Source organism: Pelmatolapia mariae, linkage group LG20 (genome assembly GCF_036321145.2).
Source record: "Pelmatolapia mariae isolate MD_Pm_ZW linkage group LG20, Pm_UMD_F_2, whole genome shotgun sequence".
NCBI classification, from domain to species: Eukaryota; Metazoa; Chordata; class Actinopteri; order Cichliformes; family Cichlidae; genus Pelmatolapia; species Pelmatolapia mariae.
In genome coordinates, this window is record NC_086244.1 from 29676891 (window position 1) to 29695710 (window position 18820).

General features: G+C 38.9%; 2 protein-coding genes across 2 annotated transcripts; one reads left to right on the forward strand and one right to left on the reverse strand.

Moving 5' to 3' along the window:
• Positions 1 to 160: 160 nt before the first annotated feature.
• Positions 161 to 7817, forward strand: pigt (phosphatidylinositol glycan anchor biosynthesis, class T). The gene is made up of 11 exons (XM_063463620.1): positions 161 to 562; positions 1061 to 1238; positions 2101 to 2228; positions 3129 to 3229; positions 3357 to 3531; positions 3628 to 3725; positions 3952 to 4108; positions 4306 to 4506; positions 5463 to 5628; positions 5764 to 5847; positions 5984 to 7817. The coding sequence occupies exons 1-11, from the start codon at positions 169 to 171 to the stop codon at positions 6231 to 6233; spliced, it is 1932 nt and encodes a 643-aa protein (XP_063319690.1). The 5' UTR covers positions 161 to 168; the 3' UTR covers positions 6234 to 7817.
• A 580-nt stretch (positions 7818 to 8397) lies between these two features.
• Positions 8398 to 9439, reverse strand: wfdc2 (WAP four-disulfide core domain 2). Its single transcript, XM_063464535.1, has 3 exons — positions 9284 to 9439; positions 8875 to 9012; positions 8398 to 8770 (listed from the first exon to the last, which is right to left on the reverse strand). The coding sequence occupies exons 1-3, from the start codon at positions 9384 to 9386 to the stop codon at positions 8637 to 8639; spliced, it is 375 nt and encodes a 124-aa protein (XP_063320605.1). The 5' UTR covers positions 9387 to 9439; the 3' UTR covers positions 8398 to 8636.
• Between the last annotated feature and the right edge of the window lie 9381 nt (positions 9440 to 18820).

The window sequence follows — 18820 nt, forward strand, 5'->3', positions numbered from 1 at the left end:
ACAGAAACATATTCCATATATATATATAATTTTTTTTTAAGAAAATATTTTGGCTTAAAACAAAGCAGCCTCGTGTCAGTGCCAAGAATGACTCCATATGGAAGCAGCTCATTGGCTGATTCTATTCATGACGCGTTAACGCGGAAGTCAACCACCGCCTCGAGAAAAATGGCTGCTCACAGGTGCAGCTGCTGGTCTTGGCTGCTTATTCTTTTTAGTTTGTCCGTGTTTGTTGTCGCAGACATTCATGAAACGACGCCAGTTAATGACCACCACGGTGGGGTTGACCATAATGCACAAACAGCGGAACAAACGGCTGACCAGCCCGCGGTGGAGGAGAGACGGTGGGAAGCAACCGAGGTTAAAGAAGCCGCTACGGTTGATGCTGCAGCCGACACTCAGGGCACTTCTGCCCCTGAAACAGTGGTACCTTCGTCGGTACCACAGCCTAAAGACGACTTCCAAGAAGAGCTGGTTATCAGACCTCTGCACTCCGGAGATATTTATGCCAGCTTCCAGTTCCGCACCCTGTGGGACACAGATTTCATGAGAGAAAACAAAGGTAAGCTAACTGCTAGCAGGGAGATAACACTCTGTTAGGCACGAATAAGAAAATATACACATGTAAATGTTTTATCTTCTTATAGAAGTAACTTATGAATATACTTGAGTCTGTCGAATAGCTGACAGAATAGCTGTAAATGTATAAAATGATGAGCATTTAAATGTTTCGAAATGAGTGTTCATATTTTGCTTCTCGATGCTCCTATAATCTGTCAGATTGAAACATTAAAAAGATTACCACGGCATCTGTATTTTCCGTCAGTTGACTTTCTTTTATAAATCACCACATTTTTGTTGATTTATTGATGTCCACTTCCTGTTAAAATCTGCGTCTGTTCCTGTTTAGTTGGTTTTAGGAGTGTTTATTCATTATTGGAAATATTATACAAGTTTAATACACCCCACATTAATTCAATAAGATTTTCTTTCTCCTGTTCTCAAAATTACAACAATGTTTGGTCTTTCTAACTCTAAACCACGTTGTTACATTTCTCAGTGTCCCACTACCGGCTTTTCCCCAAGTCTCTGGGCCAGGTCATCTCCAAGTTCTCAGTCAGAGAGCTGCACATCTCTTTTACACAAGGTTACTGGAGGACCATGCAGTGGGGGCAACCCTTTATACCATCCCCACCTGGAGCTGAGCTCTGGGTCTGGTTCCAAGACTCCGTGACGGAGTGAGTACAACAGTGATGAAATGAATGTGTGGATTAATAAGGGGGAAAAAAAACAGACCCGTACTTATATAGTGTTTTTCTACTCTGAGCATTTAAAGCCCCTTCTTACTACGAGCCTCATTCACCTATTCACAAACACATTCATTAACCTGCTTTCGTAAACATTTTTTCTATGCCTTAGCATTTTTAACCTACCATGCACATATGACACTCATCAACGGGAACTGGGGGTTCAGTATGTGGACCAAGGATACTTTGACATGCAGACCAGACAAGTAGAGGATTGAACCACCAACCTACCAGTTTTGCTCATCCATAACCGTCCTTGCTGTTTTTTGTTTTTGTGTTTTTCCTTTAGTTCTTATAATGACAGTGATGTTTCTCAAGCATATGCCGAACTAGCAGACAGTTCAGGTAGTTTTTTTGCTGCTAAATGAGACCAACGCTCTCAGTAAAACCGGGCATAAATGTTGCATTAAGACGGAGCTAATCTGTCATCAGTCTGCGATTGAATTACATGCAATCTGTTTCAGATGATACATCAATTAAATGTGAATTTAATTGAATTTAATGCAAGTTTGCTCAGCTAACATCATCTCAGGATGGTGGTGCATGTGATGAACCCTCTCGTTCGTTATATTCCCAGAGTATTAATATTTGGTGACCCTGTATCGATACAATATCACCATACAAAGTATCGTAATGGTTTGCTGTATTGATTTTTCCCCCCACCCATATAAAACTGCCAGAAATTCTACTCCCACAACTTTTGACTACAGTTTGTTTTGATGTAGTTGCTGCCTAACCTACCTTTGCTAAATCATGCTAACATTTCCACATGCCTTTTTTCTGCCTTTCCCAGTGTCGATGCTACATGGAAGGAGCTAACCAATGTTTTGTCAGGCATCTTCTGTGCATCACTGAACTTCATTGACTCCACCAACACTGTTCAGCCCAGTGCCTCCTTCAAACCCCTGGGAATAGGCAACGGTACAGTCAGTCTCCTTTTTGCATTTAGAGTAACATCTCTAGTAATGAACCTCTGCAAAAGCTAATTGTGTCATCAGCCACCATTGAACTGTCTAATATCACGTTTTTATACAGAATTAGTGCTAGAGAAAATCCTCTTGCAGTAATCCTCTTCTCACCCTGTTCAATCACTGGTCAGTTATGATTCATACAACTTCAGCAGCATCAGCTGCCATAAAGTGCTTCAGATTACTGGAGATCAGTCTGTCATTTTTACCTTGTCTGTCAGAGTCACAAACACTGTGGTAGCTTGAATATTTTGCTCAAAACTTTAACCTCACTGATGAGTGTTCAAAGTGCTCTTAGAGGAATTCTGAAAGGTTGGCAACCTCTAGGAAGATTCTCATTTGTTCCAAACGACCATGTGTAGCCAATTTCTTTCAATATTGAGTCTCAGAGATTTAGTGCAGTAACCTTCTTCCTCATCTAACCTAGACATGTGCTTTGTTTTTTGTTTTGTTTTTTAAACTATTGTTTCTAGTGATTTTACACCTCATACTACTGCAAATGGTCGACTTCACAGGTGATTTGATTGTCAGGCTCGTCAGGTGTGCTGCACCCTGTTAGAAACTTGGTTTAGTTGTGTGTTGTTTTTTTGCTGTTTTTTTGTTTGGGAATAAGTAAACAGTTTTTACACAGGCCCTGTTTGCATTAAAGAAACCTTTTGCAATAAAATGCGTGCTTTACCCGTACTCAAGATGCCTCTTTTTTATATATATATGAATGTTAGATTTATTTGAGCATGTGATATTCTTATTCTGAGGTGCATGTTAGACAGTTGAATACCCATTACAGCACTGCAGATGCCCCAGGACTCACTGTACTGCATATGCAATATTTGTGTGTGTGTGTGTGTTAAAGTGACAGACCACAGCTTTCTTCGCTATGCCACCCTCCCACGAGAAATTGTTTGCACAGAGAATTTGACACCCTGGAAGAAACTCTTGCCATGTGGATCCAAGGTAAATGTCTCTCTCTCTCTCTCTCTCTCTCCCCCTTTATGTGTGCATTTTTCTTCCTAAAATAACACGGACATCAATGCCATCTGTTAGCGTACCAAGTTTTCTCCTCACTATGTTTTCCGAACAGGCTGGTCTCGCTGTCCTTTTGAAGTCAGAGAAACTCTTCCACAGCAGTTTTCATTCCCAGGCAGTGCACATCAGGTCCGTGTGTCAGGACTGGCAGTGCAAAACCACATCCTGGGAGCTGAGACAGACGTTGAATTCAGTCTTTGACCTGCACAACTCTGGACAGGCCAAACGAGGTGAGCAAAAGCATGTTTTTTTTGTTCTCTGTGCCATATTTGGGTTTTGGTAACATTCCCCTGGCTTTTGTTAATTCATGCTGTCTCTTCCTTCAGAGTGGTCTTTGTTCAAGATGTTCTCTCGGACCCTGACAGAGGCTTGTCCGTTGGCCTCCTCCAGTAAACTATATATCGACATCACAGACAACCCTCAGGTTTGCTTTTCCTTGAATATAAAATATGCAAATCTAAATCATTAGATAATTCAAACCTTAGAATACAAAACATCGAATTGTGACAGCTATATGAACATGGAAGTGTTGCTGATCTAGTGGATTATCTGTTGATAAATGGCACTACTTGTATGTATAGATAATGTGAAATTTATTATTGAAGCTCTGTAAGAGTTATGATTGGAATAAACCTGTTTTTATTTTGCAGGGGGAGCAGTTTGAGCTCAGCCCAGCCACTTCCCTGCTGAGCCAGGCAGTGGTGCTGGGAGACAGACGGACCTTCTCTGTGTACGATCTGACCCAAGAAACCACCTTTGGCTCTGTGCGCTCCCTCAACCTGTTGATTCGATGGAAGTCCAATGAGGGTGAGCCAGAAGAGTAGAGACTATAATGTATAAAGCTGTGTATAATAGTCAGAATATTGTCTTGAAGAATGTATGATGAAACAGGAACAAGATTATAAAATGCACACACTTCACACATTTTTAAGGCATTTTTTTGATTGTCACATTTGTTTTACACCCAGTGAATTATTAAAATCAGTCTGACTTTCTGTACTCAGGTGAAATGCTGCGTCCCTTGCTCCACGCTGAGCGTTATGTGGCTGGATACGGGCTGGAGACAGGAGAGATTCACACATTAATGTACAACAACCACCCATACAGGTCTTTCCCTGTACTCCTGCTGGACTCTGTGCCTTGGTATCTTCGTCTCTACATCCACACGCTCAGTGTGACGAGCAAGGGAAAGGACAACAAGCCCAGTGAGTATTTTTAGAAAGCAGTAAAGGATGTGTGCACTGTTAATTTGCAATCAGAATAATAAATTTACATAGTCGCAAAAACAATTTACCTTTGAAAGACAACCAATATCCTGTACAGTGAGTACACAGTGTAGTACAGGATATTGGTCCGGTACAATGTCCTTAACTTCACTTAAGGCCACTGTGGGGAATAAGAATATCATGGAGCAGCTGACTTATGAATTATTAATTAAATCAAAAATGTATGTCTTATATGGCCTTCGCATGTACAGTTTGGTCCAGTTTGGATTTTTGATGTTGACTTCTTCAACGATGGGTATTATTATTCAGTCTTTTACTTAACCCTGTAAAATCTGAACCATGAAATAATTGCCAGAAAAATCTAATTTTCTTGAAGCTGGAGTTTTTATTGAACCTGTCATGAATTATGAGTTTTGACTTGTATGATTTTTGCTACAGCAGCATTTCTGTGCAATTTATTGATGACTATTCATCTTCAGCAAAAATGTGTAAAGGGTTTAATTTTAAAGAAATCACACTAATGATGGTAAGTCGGTCATGCTGTTCACAGCCCACTGTAAGATACTTGACTTCCCACATTAACCCACAGGAAGGGTTAGTAAGGGTTCATGCAGCTGCCTCTTTTTGCCACAAGGTGGAGAACATGAGTCATGTTTTCTGTAAGAAACATTTATCAAATACATATGTTGGTGTTCATTTCTAACTTGAATAACATGCTGTTATTGATTAAATATTGTCCCATTATGTCACTTATATAAACCAGTGATTTGTGTCTAAACTAGGGATTCACTGACTGTAAAAACTCTGGGTTGATAACAGTTTAAAATACAATTTTCTTGCCAGCAGATACCAGAGCCTTTGTGTTTGTGCAGTTCTAGTTTGAACATTTAATCAGTGTATTATTGGTCACTTGTTTTTTTTTCTTCCTCTGCTAGGCTACATCCACTACGAGCCATCTAAGGACCGTGTGAAGCCCCACCTGCTGGAGATGCTGATCCAGCTTCCTCCAAACTCTGTGACTGAGGTTACAGTGCAGTTTGAGAGGGCTCTGCTCAAATGGACTGAATACCCACCCGATCCCAACCACGGTTTCTATGTCGGGTATGCACGTAGGATTGCATGTGTGACATGTGTTGCTTCTCAAATGATTTTTGCTTTTTTAAAATTTTTTTAGGATTTTAAATTAATGTTGGACTTTTATTGACTAAAGTCCTTGTCCTTGTCTTTAACATTTAGATCTTCAGTTATTAGTTCTCTTGTACCAAGCACTGTCGCCATGGATACAAACAGCACTCGGGAACGACCACTTTTCAGCAGCTTGTAAGTACACAGCCCCCATCGCCCACCCACCTTGATGAAAATGACATTTATTGTGTTTTATTCACGGACTGTTTGAGTTTCTGCACAGACACGTTTATCTAGAAAATGGGATGATCAAATTTTCCTCTCTCACCAGTTTTCCCTGTAAAGAAGAGTCCAGCTACTTTGTCCGCATCTACACAGAGCCTCTGCTTGTCAATCTGCCCACTCCAGACTTCAGCATGCCTTACAATGTCATCTGCCTGACATGCACTGTAGTGGCTGTGGGCTACGGCTCTCTATACAACTTACTAACGCGGAGCTTCCAGATCGAAGAGCCCAACCCAGGACTGGCCAAGCGGATCGCTAACGTCATCCGAAGGATGAGGGGCGTCCCGCCACTCTGAGGCTTTGTGAGCATGCCAAGTGGCATCTTTTAGAAAGGAAGTTTTCCTTTTGTTGAAACTACTGGAGAATATATAATATACAGGAAGAACTGGGACAAATACTGCTATGAATGTTTTAAAACCTGTCAACTTGAGGATTTTGTTGTTGAATGGAATAAGATGGATACATTTGTTGAACATTTGTGTTGTAAAGCAATTTCTTGCTGCCTAAGGACAAAAAAAGTAGACGGGAAGTTGAAGATTTGTTCTTGTTTGATAAATATGATGAACCAAAGCTGAGCAATGGGCTGCAGTGTTTTAAAACCCCTTCGTTTTTGGGGATTTGGGGTAGGGTTTTTTTGTTTTTGTTTGTTTGTTTGTTTGTTTTCTGGATTTTTAAAACTATAACCCATTACATCATAATGCCATACTGTCATTAAGGCATACTGTTACTGTGAGGGAACTGTAATAAAATCAGGTTATTCTGATTTCATATCTCACTGCACTCTGAAGCCTCTGGGCTCACTTAGAAATATAATCGCTTTTGGTCTCTAAGTGGTCTTAAGACTTTTTTGGCATCTCCGCCACTATGAGATACACTAAGTCAAAGTCACTTCAGGATGTCATAACGTTTTTCTTTTTAGACTGCGTATCTTAATTGAAACTTCATTCATGACAGGGCATTAAAAACTCTAAAACTCATTCCAGTATGATGTCATATATTGTGTGAAACGAATGCTAAAAAGTATAGACTTAAAAGTGATAAAATTAACTTATTCCATGTTTCTACGCAGGATATCAATTGTTGTCAAGTAAAACCGAGCTGCCCTTTACCAAATATTTATTTGGCACTGATTTTGGTTAGTTTTGAATGTTAATGCAATTGTCTGAGCATAATAAATACCTTTATTTGTTGAATTATTAAGTCATCAGTTTTAAGCACTTTCGTTGTCTTATAACAAATACACTATGGACAAAACTACAGAGCCACACTTCCTCTTCTCTAAATTCAGGTGCTTTCACTCCTGTTGCTGCAGGTAACAGCCAAGCAGTCTGCCTTTATTTGTTAAAGGTTGTTCTAAAGAGCTCACTAAATTTGAGTATGGTAGTGTAATAGGATGCCACCACCGCAACAAGTCAGTTCATGAAATTTCTTCCCTCTTAGATATTTAATGATCAGGTGAAGTGGTGATATAGCAAAGTGGAGGCATCTAGGAGCCACAACAACTCGGCCACAAATTGTTGGACATGTAGATCTTCAGAGGGGTGTCACCAAGGGCTGAGGTGATACAGCCTAAAAGTCACTAAAGCTGCTGACTCGATAACTGCAGAGCTCCAAACACCTCTGGCATTAACATCAGCACTAAAACTGTGCACCTGGAGCTTCGTAGTCCTGGGTTCTATGTGCTGTAGATGTTAAATACTAAATAAAATACTGCCATGCATTTACTTTTGTTTAAGTCTTTTACACACATTTTTTTGTTTTCCTTCCTAGAAAAATATTTCTGTAAAACAGTGAGCTCCATTTGAATGTTTGACTATGTTCTGTATTGTTATTACTGTCACTGCCTTTTCAATAAACTGCCAAAAATAATTTTTCAAATTACTAGACGCGAAATTGCCCAACTCTAAATTAAACAGGAGTTGGAGCATTATTACTTCCCATTGAGTGCCCATATTTTTGTGTAAACATAGTTGGCCTCACTGATGACAGACTCTGAAGGAACAAACACAGACGTCTCTCTGTATTTGCCAGGTCAGCAATTCTTACCCCTGTGTGTTTGCCAACAGTGTGGAACAAAAACAAAGCAAAACGCAGCTTTCCACATGTAGAATTTGATGTTCATATGTGATCTGCTACAAACTGCAATTTTTCTCCTCGGACATGATATAGCAAAGGAACTTGTCACTGATTGTTGCAACTTTCTTTGGTCAAACTAGTAATTTACAAAAAACTAAAATGTTCTTTAAATAACAAACAGCAAAATACAGTTTGAGACACAAGTGTGCAACAATCCTGAAAACTAAGAACGTTTTCATCGTCCATCTGAATCATTTTGTGTTCTGCCAGGAAACACTTTCCATTCTTGCTACATTTCATCATTTGTTTTTGCAGGGAAACGGACTCAACCACCCCCCCTTGTGAATTCCAGGATCTATTAAAAACACATTTATAGCAAGGTTATACAGGATTGGGCTATTTTTATTGGTCATACAAAAACAACAAAAACAATGCATCATACTCTAAGGCTTTAATTAGAAATGGAACAGATATACTGTTTTTCACACTGAAGTAAGAATACATGTTGTAAAAAATAGAACAAGAAATAAATGCAAACAGGCCACTTTTTCTCTGTGAGAAAATGCGTCCATTTAAACAGAGGGAGAGCCGTGATGTTTAATGCAGATTGATGGACTTCCTAATCAGCAGGGCTCACTGCATGCATGACCACAGGTAGTCCTGCAGCACTTTTGATGTCCTGGACACTGACCATCGTGATAGCAGTACTCAGCACACATGGGGGTGGTCTCAGGCAGAGGACAGCCGCCAGGCTTCACTGATCACAGCGAAGTCAAAAAAATATGATTACCGGTAGTTGCAAAATACCTTTAAACACTTGGGATGCATATGGGGGTGTTTTCTACTTTGTTGATCTCTCACCTACGTATGGTGCCATGCACTCATGTCCACATCCGTTGGAGCAGCACTTTTTCTTGTCGGGGCAGTCACTGTCATTAGAGCAAAATTCAGCACACCGTCCGTAGCCCAAGCGCCTGCGAGGACACACTCCTGGCTTTACTGAAAGAAAAGAGAAATCAGTATAGACAAAGAGATAGAACGGGAGAGTGTGGTACATGGGCCTTTTGACTGGAAGAAACCTTTTAGACAGCTGAGACTTGAAAGAAAAAAGCAGAAAAGCATTACGGATCAGCCGTGCCAAATGAGACACGAGTTATGATTTTGAGTGGTTCCCAATTTGGTTGCTAAACAAACAAGCACGCGCATTTCAAAAAGAATCCGTAAGCAGTCAGATAATGGGTTGAAGAAATTTGAGTCAAAAGAAACTTGCCTGTTAATTTGCAGCAAGCTCGCGCTGAAAGAACAGTGTCAAAGTGCGCTAATGCGCAAAATGCTAAAATCAATGCGCAAATTGTCCACCAGTGTTTGTCCATGTTCACTTCTTGCTCAAAACATGTACTGCTGTGTGCAAAAATACTGTACACTAGTCCATAGCCACATGCTGAGCAGGCCACTTAGAGGATGCTGGGTCCTTGTGCCTGTAGAGTTACAGATAAAATATGGCATGTACTGTGGTATGAATCTTTTAATGTTGTTTACGTGTTAGTAATAAAACTAGACAGCTGAAAAATGTTATGATGACCAAGAGTTTTTGTCATGTGACCTCATTTTACCTTCACTTTATTTTAGTGCTTCCAGCAAATTTCTCAATTTCTCCTCCAACAGTATGTGACATGTGCGAAGCGGTTTATTTTCTTTTTAACCAGTGGACCAGCCCGCATTTCCATCTAGCATTATTAGACTCCATAGACAAAAAAAACAATATGCGGTTGGATTATTTACACACTACTACACAGAAACACATTTGATACAATAGATCAGATGAGGAGTTTTAAAGTCATTTCAGAGTTGTTTTTTTTTAAGAGAGGCACCAGTTTGTGAAGTTAAACGAATTATTGCTCATATATTAGAGAAGGAAGTTATGCTTGTGGTGTCCCCCAGGGGTCAGTGTTGGGTCCTAAATTGTTTAAATCACACATCAATTACATACATAAGGTGTCCAGAATATTAATAATGATTCTGTTTAAGACTAATAATTTATGCTCTGGTGGTGATATACAGCATTTATTGGATGAGATGACTTTATGACTCTACAAAATAACTATTGTTTAGCGTGTTAGCTTAAGGGTGATGTGGAGGATGGCCTCTCTGTTCAGTTTAGTTGGGTGTGTGCTTGGCGTGTACACCACTGTGCAGACCACACAGTCCATTGCAGAATATTTTACTTCCCACAGAAATTCTACAAGAAGTGTTGGTAAGTCTCAAGCAGCTACTTCTTCTTTTCTCCACAAGGTGGGGAACATGTCTTAGTCTTCCAATCTAACTTGTTTATTAGTTTTTGTTGCAACATTGCATGCTGTTATTGACTGAATATTGTCACATAGTATCATATTTATTTAAATTAGTAGGCTGTGCTAAAACTAGGGATGCACTGATAAAATGAAATGATAAACAAAGTAAAGAATAAATAAATAAAGATTTGGCTTGATAAAAACAAAGCATTACATTTGATTAAAACTGAAATATTTTTTATTTGGAAATAGGACTGAAAGATGTCAATGATTGATTTTAACTGGTTGTTTCAACAGAGCTTTCCAAATTGAGTGTGTGAAATCCTACATATGGCCACTCTGACAAACTCATTTTCCTGCAGTTTTTGTGTGTTCACAAACTGTGAAATGTTCGTGCTATTTAATTCTGATTCTCTGCTTTTAGCACTTAAATTCCTCCCCTGCACAGAATGGAGAGCAATAATGTAAACAGCCGTGTGTTTTGCTTTAGTAAGGGTTGATGCTGCTGCTTCCTTTCACCACAAAGTGACGAACATGAGTCATGTTTTCTGTAAGAAAGGGGGTTGTCAGATACATATTTTCGTGTTCCTATCTTGACTTGTTCCTTAGCTTATGCTCAAACATTATATGCGACTATAAATGGAATATCGTCATATTATATCTTTTTATGTAAACCAATGGGCAGTGTCTAAACCAGGCATGCACTGACTATAAAAACTCGATAGCTGTGCTTAAAATACCATTTTTGTTGATAGCAGTGTTGGTGTTTTTATTTTATTTTTATTTTTTGCAGCTCTAGTTTGAACATTGATTTGTTTTCTGGAAGTTTGAAACTGTAACTCCATTAAATCATCATGCAGCCATATTGCCATTAAGGCATGATGTTACTGTGAGGAAACTGTAATAAAATACAAATCAGGTTATTCTGATTTGATATCTCACTGCCCTCTGAAGCCTCTGAGCTCACATGGAGAGATTATTGATTCTTTTCAATCTCCCTACTAGGAACAATCAGATACAGAGATACGTTATGTCAGAGTGAATTCAACATGGTTTCTTTTTTGTTTTTAAATGCAAACTTTGTCCAAAACAGGATATCCAAATACTCTCACAAACAAACAAATACAAAGAAAGATACCTAAAAGTAATGAATATTATCTTTAATGGGACAGGAAATCACTTGTTTTGAAGTAGTTTTAGGTAAAAGCAGCAGGTATGGAGCCACACGTCCTGTTCTCTGAATTGAGGTGTTTTTTTTTCAGTCCTATTGTCACAGACGTATATAATCAAGCACCTAGCCACGCAAAAAAGTCTTAATAATATTACAGAAAGAAAAAAAAGTATTGCATTAAAGAGAAGGCCACAGTAAATGTGTAAAGATGTTTAATGTAGATTGACTTGGTACTTTCTAATCAGCAGGGCTCATTGCACGCATGACCACAGGATGTCCTGCAGCACTTCTGCTCTCCTGGACACTGACCAGCACACATGAAGGTAGTTTCAGGCAGAGGGCAGCAGCCAGCCTTCAGAGATACACCAAAGCCAAAAATATGATTAGTTACAAAATACCGTTAACCACTTGGTGAATTATTTAAATGGTCTTGGCTGCTTTGTGCATCTATCACCTTTGTAGGGAGCCATGCACTCATGTCCGCATCCATTGTAGCAACACTTCTCAAAAAAGGGACAGTCTCTATCATTAAAGCAAGATTCAAGGCAATGTCCATGGCCCAAGTGTCTGTGAGGACACACTCCTGGCTTTACTGAAATGAAAGAGAAATGAGTATAGAACAAGAACTCCAGAGAGTGTGGTGGGTTGTCCCTCTGAAAGATATCCTTTTACCTTATTGAACCCTGAATTGCAGTAAATTAGTAAAAATCTCTTCTAAGAGTTTCTGGAAATTGTGAAACATTTGATTGTGTTTTAGGCTGTGGCCACCCTGTTTCTCTGAAGGATGCTTACTGTACTTCCTTCTTCTCGACTAAGGTATGAGTTTCATGGATATCCAGTTGATTAATCTCTCGTTTCAAGTTATATTCCACCCAACGTGTACACTCCAGTTCCCAAATATCAGGCAAAACTTATACAGTCTCATACAAAATTACAGCAGTAAGTCTCTGGTCTGCAGTACACAAAGAAACACATGGTCATAAAGAAGAGTAACAGGCTTTTTTTTAAGTTCTCACTCTTTCATGTTTCATACAATCTCAAGTAAATGTGTATGAAATTAAACATTTTCTCTTTTTTTTGCACAATTGTTAGAGACAGCCTTTTCTGACTTCTACCTATTGTAGATGACATGATAACAGATAACCTGTAGATCAGCGGTCCCCAACCCCCGGGCCACAGACTGGTACAGGTCCGTGAGTCGTTTGGTTCCGGGCTGCGAGAGTTGAGGCTCGGTTGTGAAATTTATAGATTTTTAAGGTTTCGTTATTTTTTATCGTTTTTATCATTAACTCGGTTTCCCTGGCTCTTTTCCCGTGTGTTATGAATAAATTTTCTTTTTTGGGTACCGGTACTGGTTTTATTTTGTTGTATTTATCCGCGACACCTTAAAGGCTAGTCCGTGAAAATACTGTCAGACATAAACCGGTCCGTGGGGCAAAAAAGGTTGGGGGCCGCTGTTTTAGATAACTGTCACTTTGTTCGTATCTCACCTATGTATGGTACCATGCACTCATGTCCGCATCCATTGTAGCAACACTTCTCAATAAAGGGACAGTCTCTGTCATCAAAGCAAGATTCAGCACAATTTTTATGTGCAAAGTGCCTGCGAGGACACACTCCAGGCTTTCCTGAAAGGAAGGAGAGATTAGTGCAGACAAATAACCAGAAAGTGTGGTAAATGTGGCCTTAACCTGAAGGAACTTTATTTTTAAACTACTTGTCATTTTATTAACTGAGAAGATTTAACCAAATATTTAATCCACACCCTTTTCAGAAGACATTAAACATAGTGACACGTACTGAAGACAGGAGGGATGCAGATTTCTTCACCATCATGGATACAGCATATGTGGTCTCTAGGACAGCCATTACACCCCTTACGTGACAGATCAAAATTAAGATGGTGTGGGCATTCTGGTTTTGGAGGAAGCACTAAAACAGAAAAGGACATGGATGAGCTGTGGTAAATGAAGTCAGTCTTATAAAGCTGTCTGATTGCCAGTTTGGCTGCTTAACAAAGCAAACCAAATATGCACATTTCAGAAAGAAACCCCGAGCAGTAGATTATAAGCTGAACACGTCTGAGTCGAAAGAAACTTGGTTGTTAAAATGTCCCTTTGTTCAATCTCACCTGACACTGGAGCCATGCACTCATGTCCACATCCATTGGAGCAGCACTTCTCATTATTAGGACAGTCTCTGTCTTTAGAGCAAGATTCAGTACAATGCCTGTCGTGCAAGCGCCGGCGAGGACACACTCCAGGCTTTGCTGAAAGGAAAGAGAAATTAGTGTGGACAAAGAACTCTAACCAGAGAGGGTGGTAAATGTGGATTTAACTTGAAGAAACTTTATTATCTGTCATTTTATTAACCGAGAAGGTTTAACCAAAGATTTACCACACACACAGAAAAGAAATTAAACATTGTGACACATACTGGAAACAGGAGGGACGCAGACTTCTTCACCATCATGGATACAGCAAGTGTGGTCTCTAGGACAGCCATTACACCCCTTACGTGACAGATCAAGCTTAAGATGGCGTGGGCATTCTGGGTTTGAAAGAAGTAGTAAAGTAGAAAAGGACATGGATGAGCTGTGGTAAATGAAGTCAGTCTTTTAAAGCTGTCTGATTGCCAGTTTGGCTGCTTAACAAAGCAAACCAAACATGCACATTTCAGAAAGAAACCCCGAGCAGTACACTGTTCCAAAAAATAGTAATGTCAAAGTATCTTACTGTATATTTTACAGTTTTGTACTATCTTTCTAGAATATCATTAAATTTACATAAGTAGACTGTGATTTTACATGTCAAAGGTAAAATAACATAACATCACTGTAAATATAGTAAAACACAATTTACTTGTTTTTTTAAATATATTTTTTTGTACATATGCATATTTAGATTGTAAATACATTCAGAAATGTGTCATAATTTCACAAATATTTGTCAGTTATGTGAGAGAATGATCTGTTAAATTCAAATGTAATACTATGGAAAAATATATAAAATGATCGAAAATTAATGAGAATAATCAATAATTAAAGGAGTATTTGAATTATAATTTTGCTGAAATTTCATGTCATCTAGGTCTGATTCAATAATTCAGAGGTAACAAGTGAAAATATAATTAATAGGAATAAAAACTAAAAAAAACATATAAAACATTGCATGGCCACGCTGTGCTAATTATATATTTAAAAAAATAAATGTAGAGGTAGGAATTGCAATTACTATAAATCTCAAAGTATTCACAACATTCCTGAACAGAAATGGGCCTCTGCACCTGGGGTGAGGGTGTGGCCATGAAAACAATGTGACATGCCATTGGATGTTGGGACACATAATAACATGATACTAAGCATCGGCCAATGAATGTGAACTAACAACCACAAGGTCGCGGGTATGGCTGCACTGTAGGAAAAAATCCTAATATAAAACTATTTTACTGTGCATTTTACAGTTTTGTTCTGTTCTTCTAGAATATCATTAAAGTTACGTAAATAGACTGTGACTACACATTTCAAATGTCAATTAACGTTAAATCACTGTAATGTAATAAAACATAATTTTCATGATTATTAAATGTATCTGTCTGTACACATGCATATTGAGATTGTTAAAATACATTCACAAATGTATCATGATTTCACAAATATCTGTCCGTTATTTGAAAGACTGAACTGTTGAATTCAAATGTAATGCTATGGAAAAGTATATAACATGATTCCTATAAGCTTGTGTTACATCACATAAGTATTATTATCATTGCTAGTTAGGGCGATCGTGGCTCAGGAGTTGGCAGTTCGCCTTATGATCAGAAGGTTGCCGGTTCGAGCCCCGGCTCGGACACGCTCGGTCGTTGTGTCCGTGGTCAAGACTCTTCACCTACTGGTGATGGCCAGAGGGGCCGATGGTGCGATATGGCAGCCTCGCCTCTGTCCCAGCGCATGCAATCCATTATTATTTAAACCAACTGTTAACTGTATATTTCTGTACATTTAAGTATTATGATTCATATTGCCACATTCATTGACCTTGTTTATAGGTAATTTCATTGTTTGATCACGTTAAAATGTTCCTAATTTAATGTGTAAAAGCACTTGGAAAAGGCAGAATCCCATGTAAAATTAGCGCAACAAACTCTATTTTCATTACTGAAAATAACTGTATTTTTATGAGAAAGTTATTTTCTGTTATTTTACGGTAGTATTTTGCTGCCGGAATATTACTGTTTTTTTAGGATTTGTTTTTTTTTCCTATTTAAAGATAATTTCATTGTTTAATCACATTAACATGTTCCTAATTTAATGTTTAAAATCACTTGAAAAGGCAAGATCCCATGTAAAATTAGCTCAACAAACTGTATTGTCATTACTGGAAATAACCGTATTTTTATGAGGAAGTTATTTTCTGTTATTTTACGGTAGTATTTTGGCGCCCCAGCTGCCGGAATATTACCGTTTTTTTAAGATGTTTTTTTTAACAGTGTAGATTATAAGCTGAACACGTCTGAGTCTAAAGAAACTTGGTTGTTAAAATGTCCCTTTGTTCAATCTCACCTGACACTGGAGCCATGCACTCATGTCCACATCCATTGGAGCAGCACTTCTCATTATTAGGACAGTCTCTGTCTTTAGAGCAAGATTCAGTACAATGCCTGTCGTGCAAGCGCCGGCGAGGACACACTCCTGGCTTTGCTGGAAGGAAAGAGAAATTAGTATAGACTAAGAACTCTAACCAGAGAGGGTGGTAAATGTGGATTTAACTTGAAGAAACTTTATTATCTGTCATTTTATTAACCGAGAAGGTTTAACCAAAGATTTACCACACACACAGAAAAGAAATTAAACATTGTGACACATACTGGAAACAGGAGGGACGCAGACTTCTTCACCATCATGGATACAGCATATGTGGTCTCTAGGACAGCCATTACACCCCTTACGTGACAGATCAAGCTTAAGATGGCGTGGGCATTCTGGGTTTGAAAGAAGTAGTAAAGTAGAAAAGGACATGGATGAGCTGTGGTAAATGAAGTCAGTCTTATAAAGCTGTCTGATTGCCAGTTTGGCTGCTTAACAAAGCAAACCAAATATGCACATTTCAGAAAGAAACCCCGAGCAGTAGATTATAAGCTGAACACGTCTGAGTCGAAAGAAACTTGGTTGTTAAAATGTCACTTTGTTCAATCTCACCTGACACTGGAGCCATGCACTCATGTCCACATCCATTGGAGCAGCACTTCTCATGATTAGGACAGTCTCTGTCTTTAGAGCAAGAGTCAGTACAATGCCTGTCGTGCAAGCGCCGGCGAGGACACACTCCAGGCTTTGCTGAAAGGAAAGAGAAATTAGTATAGACAAAGAACTCTAATCAGAAAGTGCAGTAAATGTGGATTTTACTGGAATTTATTTTATTTTTAGACTATCTCTCATTCTACTGACTGAGAAGATTCAATGAAAAATTTATCACACCTTCGTAAGAAGAAATTAAACATTGTGACACATACTGGAAACAGGAGGGACGCAGACTTCTTCACCATGGTAGACACAGCATATGTGGTCTCTAGGACAGTCTTCACACCCCTTACATGACAGATCAAGATTAAGATGGCGTGGGCATTCTGGTTTTGAAGGAAGCAGAAAAACAAAAAAGGACATGGATGAGCTGTGAGGAATAAGTTATGATGCTTTGCAGTCGCCAAATTGGCTGTTTGACAAAATCAAACATGCACATTTCAGAAAGGATCGGTAAGCAGGCAGATTATAAATCGAGCACATCTGAACCCCTCCTCCCCCCAAAAAACTTGCCTGTTAATTTGCAGTAAATTCTAGCAGAACAAACAAAAACACTGACAAAGTTGATCAGTGTTTGTCCACGTTCATCTTTTGCTCAAAGGAATGTGCTCCTGTGTGCAAAAATACTGTCTGTATTTTTGTGCACAACCACAGGCTGAGAAGGCCAGTTAGTGGATGCCGGGTCTTTGTGCTCACGGATTTGCAGTCTCTCTGATAACATGTCATTTAAGACACACTTTCTTTTCCAACCATGCTCCAATAGTGGTGCTTATGGTACATAGCTTGTGTTTAATATTAGTAATGAAACCAGACAACTGAAAAATGTTATAATGAGCAGCAGTGTTTGTGTTTGATCTCACTTTCCTTTCACTTTACTTTACTGCTGCGTTTCATTTTTGTGGTCAAAGATTGCATGCTGTTATATTGTCTGCATGCATTGACCCTGCCAGTCACTATCACAGTATTTTGTTGTGCAGCAGCTATTCCTGAAGTGCAGCAAATTCCTCTCTCCTCTTCCTCTTCTGTTTTTGTTGAATTCTGTTTCACAGAATGATGCTATTGGACCTCTTTCTTCCTGCTAAGGAATGAGTTTCCTGGAGAAGTCTAGTTTAAATTCATATTACCACCCCACATTTACACTCTAATTCCCATATATCAGACAAGACTTGTGCAGTCTGATACTGCATCATTACAAGAGTCTTAATGGTTTTTGTTGTTCAGTACCCAACTTACCCCCAAGCAAAAAAAGGAGATTAACACAACTTTTCACCTTCTCAAATTTCATGCAGTCCCAAGTATACATATATTAAATTATTAATCTTAATATATATATATTTTCCTATATTAAATTATGTCTGCACAAATTAATGGTCAGTGACAGCCTTTTTGCAACTTGCAACGTGATATGTGTTGCAGTAATTGATATCCTGTGGATAACTTTCACGTTGTTTATATCTCACCTGACACAGGAGCCATGCACTCATGTCCACATCCGTTGGAGCAGCACTTCTCATTATTAGGACAGTCTCTGTCTTTAGAGCAAGATTCAGTACAATGCCTGTTGTGCAAGTGCCGGCGAGGACACACTCCTGGCTTTGCTGAAAGGAAAGAGAAATTAGTGCAGACAAAGAACTCTAATCAGAAAGTGCAGTAAATGTGGATTTTACTGGAATTTATTTTATTTTTAGACTATCACTCATTCTACTGACTGAGAAGATTCAATGAAAAATTTGCCACACCCTCTTAAGAAGAAATTAAACATTGTGACACATACTGGAAACAGGAGGGACGCAGACTTCTTCACCATGGTAGACACAGCATATGTGGTCTCTAGGACAGTCCTCACACCCCTTACACGACAGATCAAGATTAAGATGGCGTGGGCATTCTGGTTTTGAAGGAAGCAGAAAAGTAGAAACGGTCATGGATGATCTGTGAGGAGCAAGAGTTATGATACTTTGCAGTCGCCAAATTGGCTGTTTGACAAAATCAAACATGCACATTTTAGAAAGAAACCGTGAGCAGTAGATTATAAGCTGAACACGT

Bases quoted from the DNA above. Each gene is read 5' to 3' on its own strand.
- pigt (XM_063463620.1), top strand. From the start codon at position 169: ATGGCTGCTCACAGGTGCAGCTGCTGGTCTTGGCTGCTTATTCTTTTT. The intron at 563-1,060 runs GTAAGCTAACTG...TACATTTCTCAG, and splicing joins TTTCATGAGAGAAAACAAAG to TGTCCCACTACCGGCTTTTC. The intron at 5,629-5,763 runs GTATGCACGTAG...TTTAACATTTAG, and splicing joins AACCACGGTTTCTATGTCGG to ATCTTCAGTTATTAGTTCTC.
- wfdc2 (XM_063464535.1), bottom strand. From the start codon at position 9,386: ATGGACAAACACTGGTGGACAATTTGCGCATTGATTTTAGCATTTTGC. The intron at 9,013-9,283 runs GCAAGTTTCTTT...CTTTTCTTTCAG, and splicing joins AGCTTGCTGCAAATTAACAG to TAAAGCCAGGAGTGTGTCCT. The intron at 8,771-8,874 runs GTGAGAGATCAA...CGCTGTGATCAG, and splicing joins GTGCATGGCACCATACGTAG to TGAAGCCTGGCGGCTGTCCT.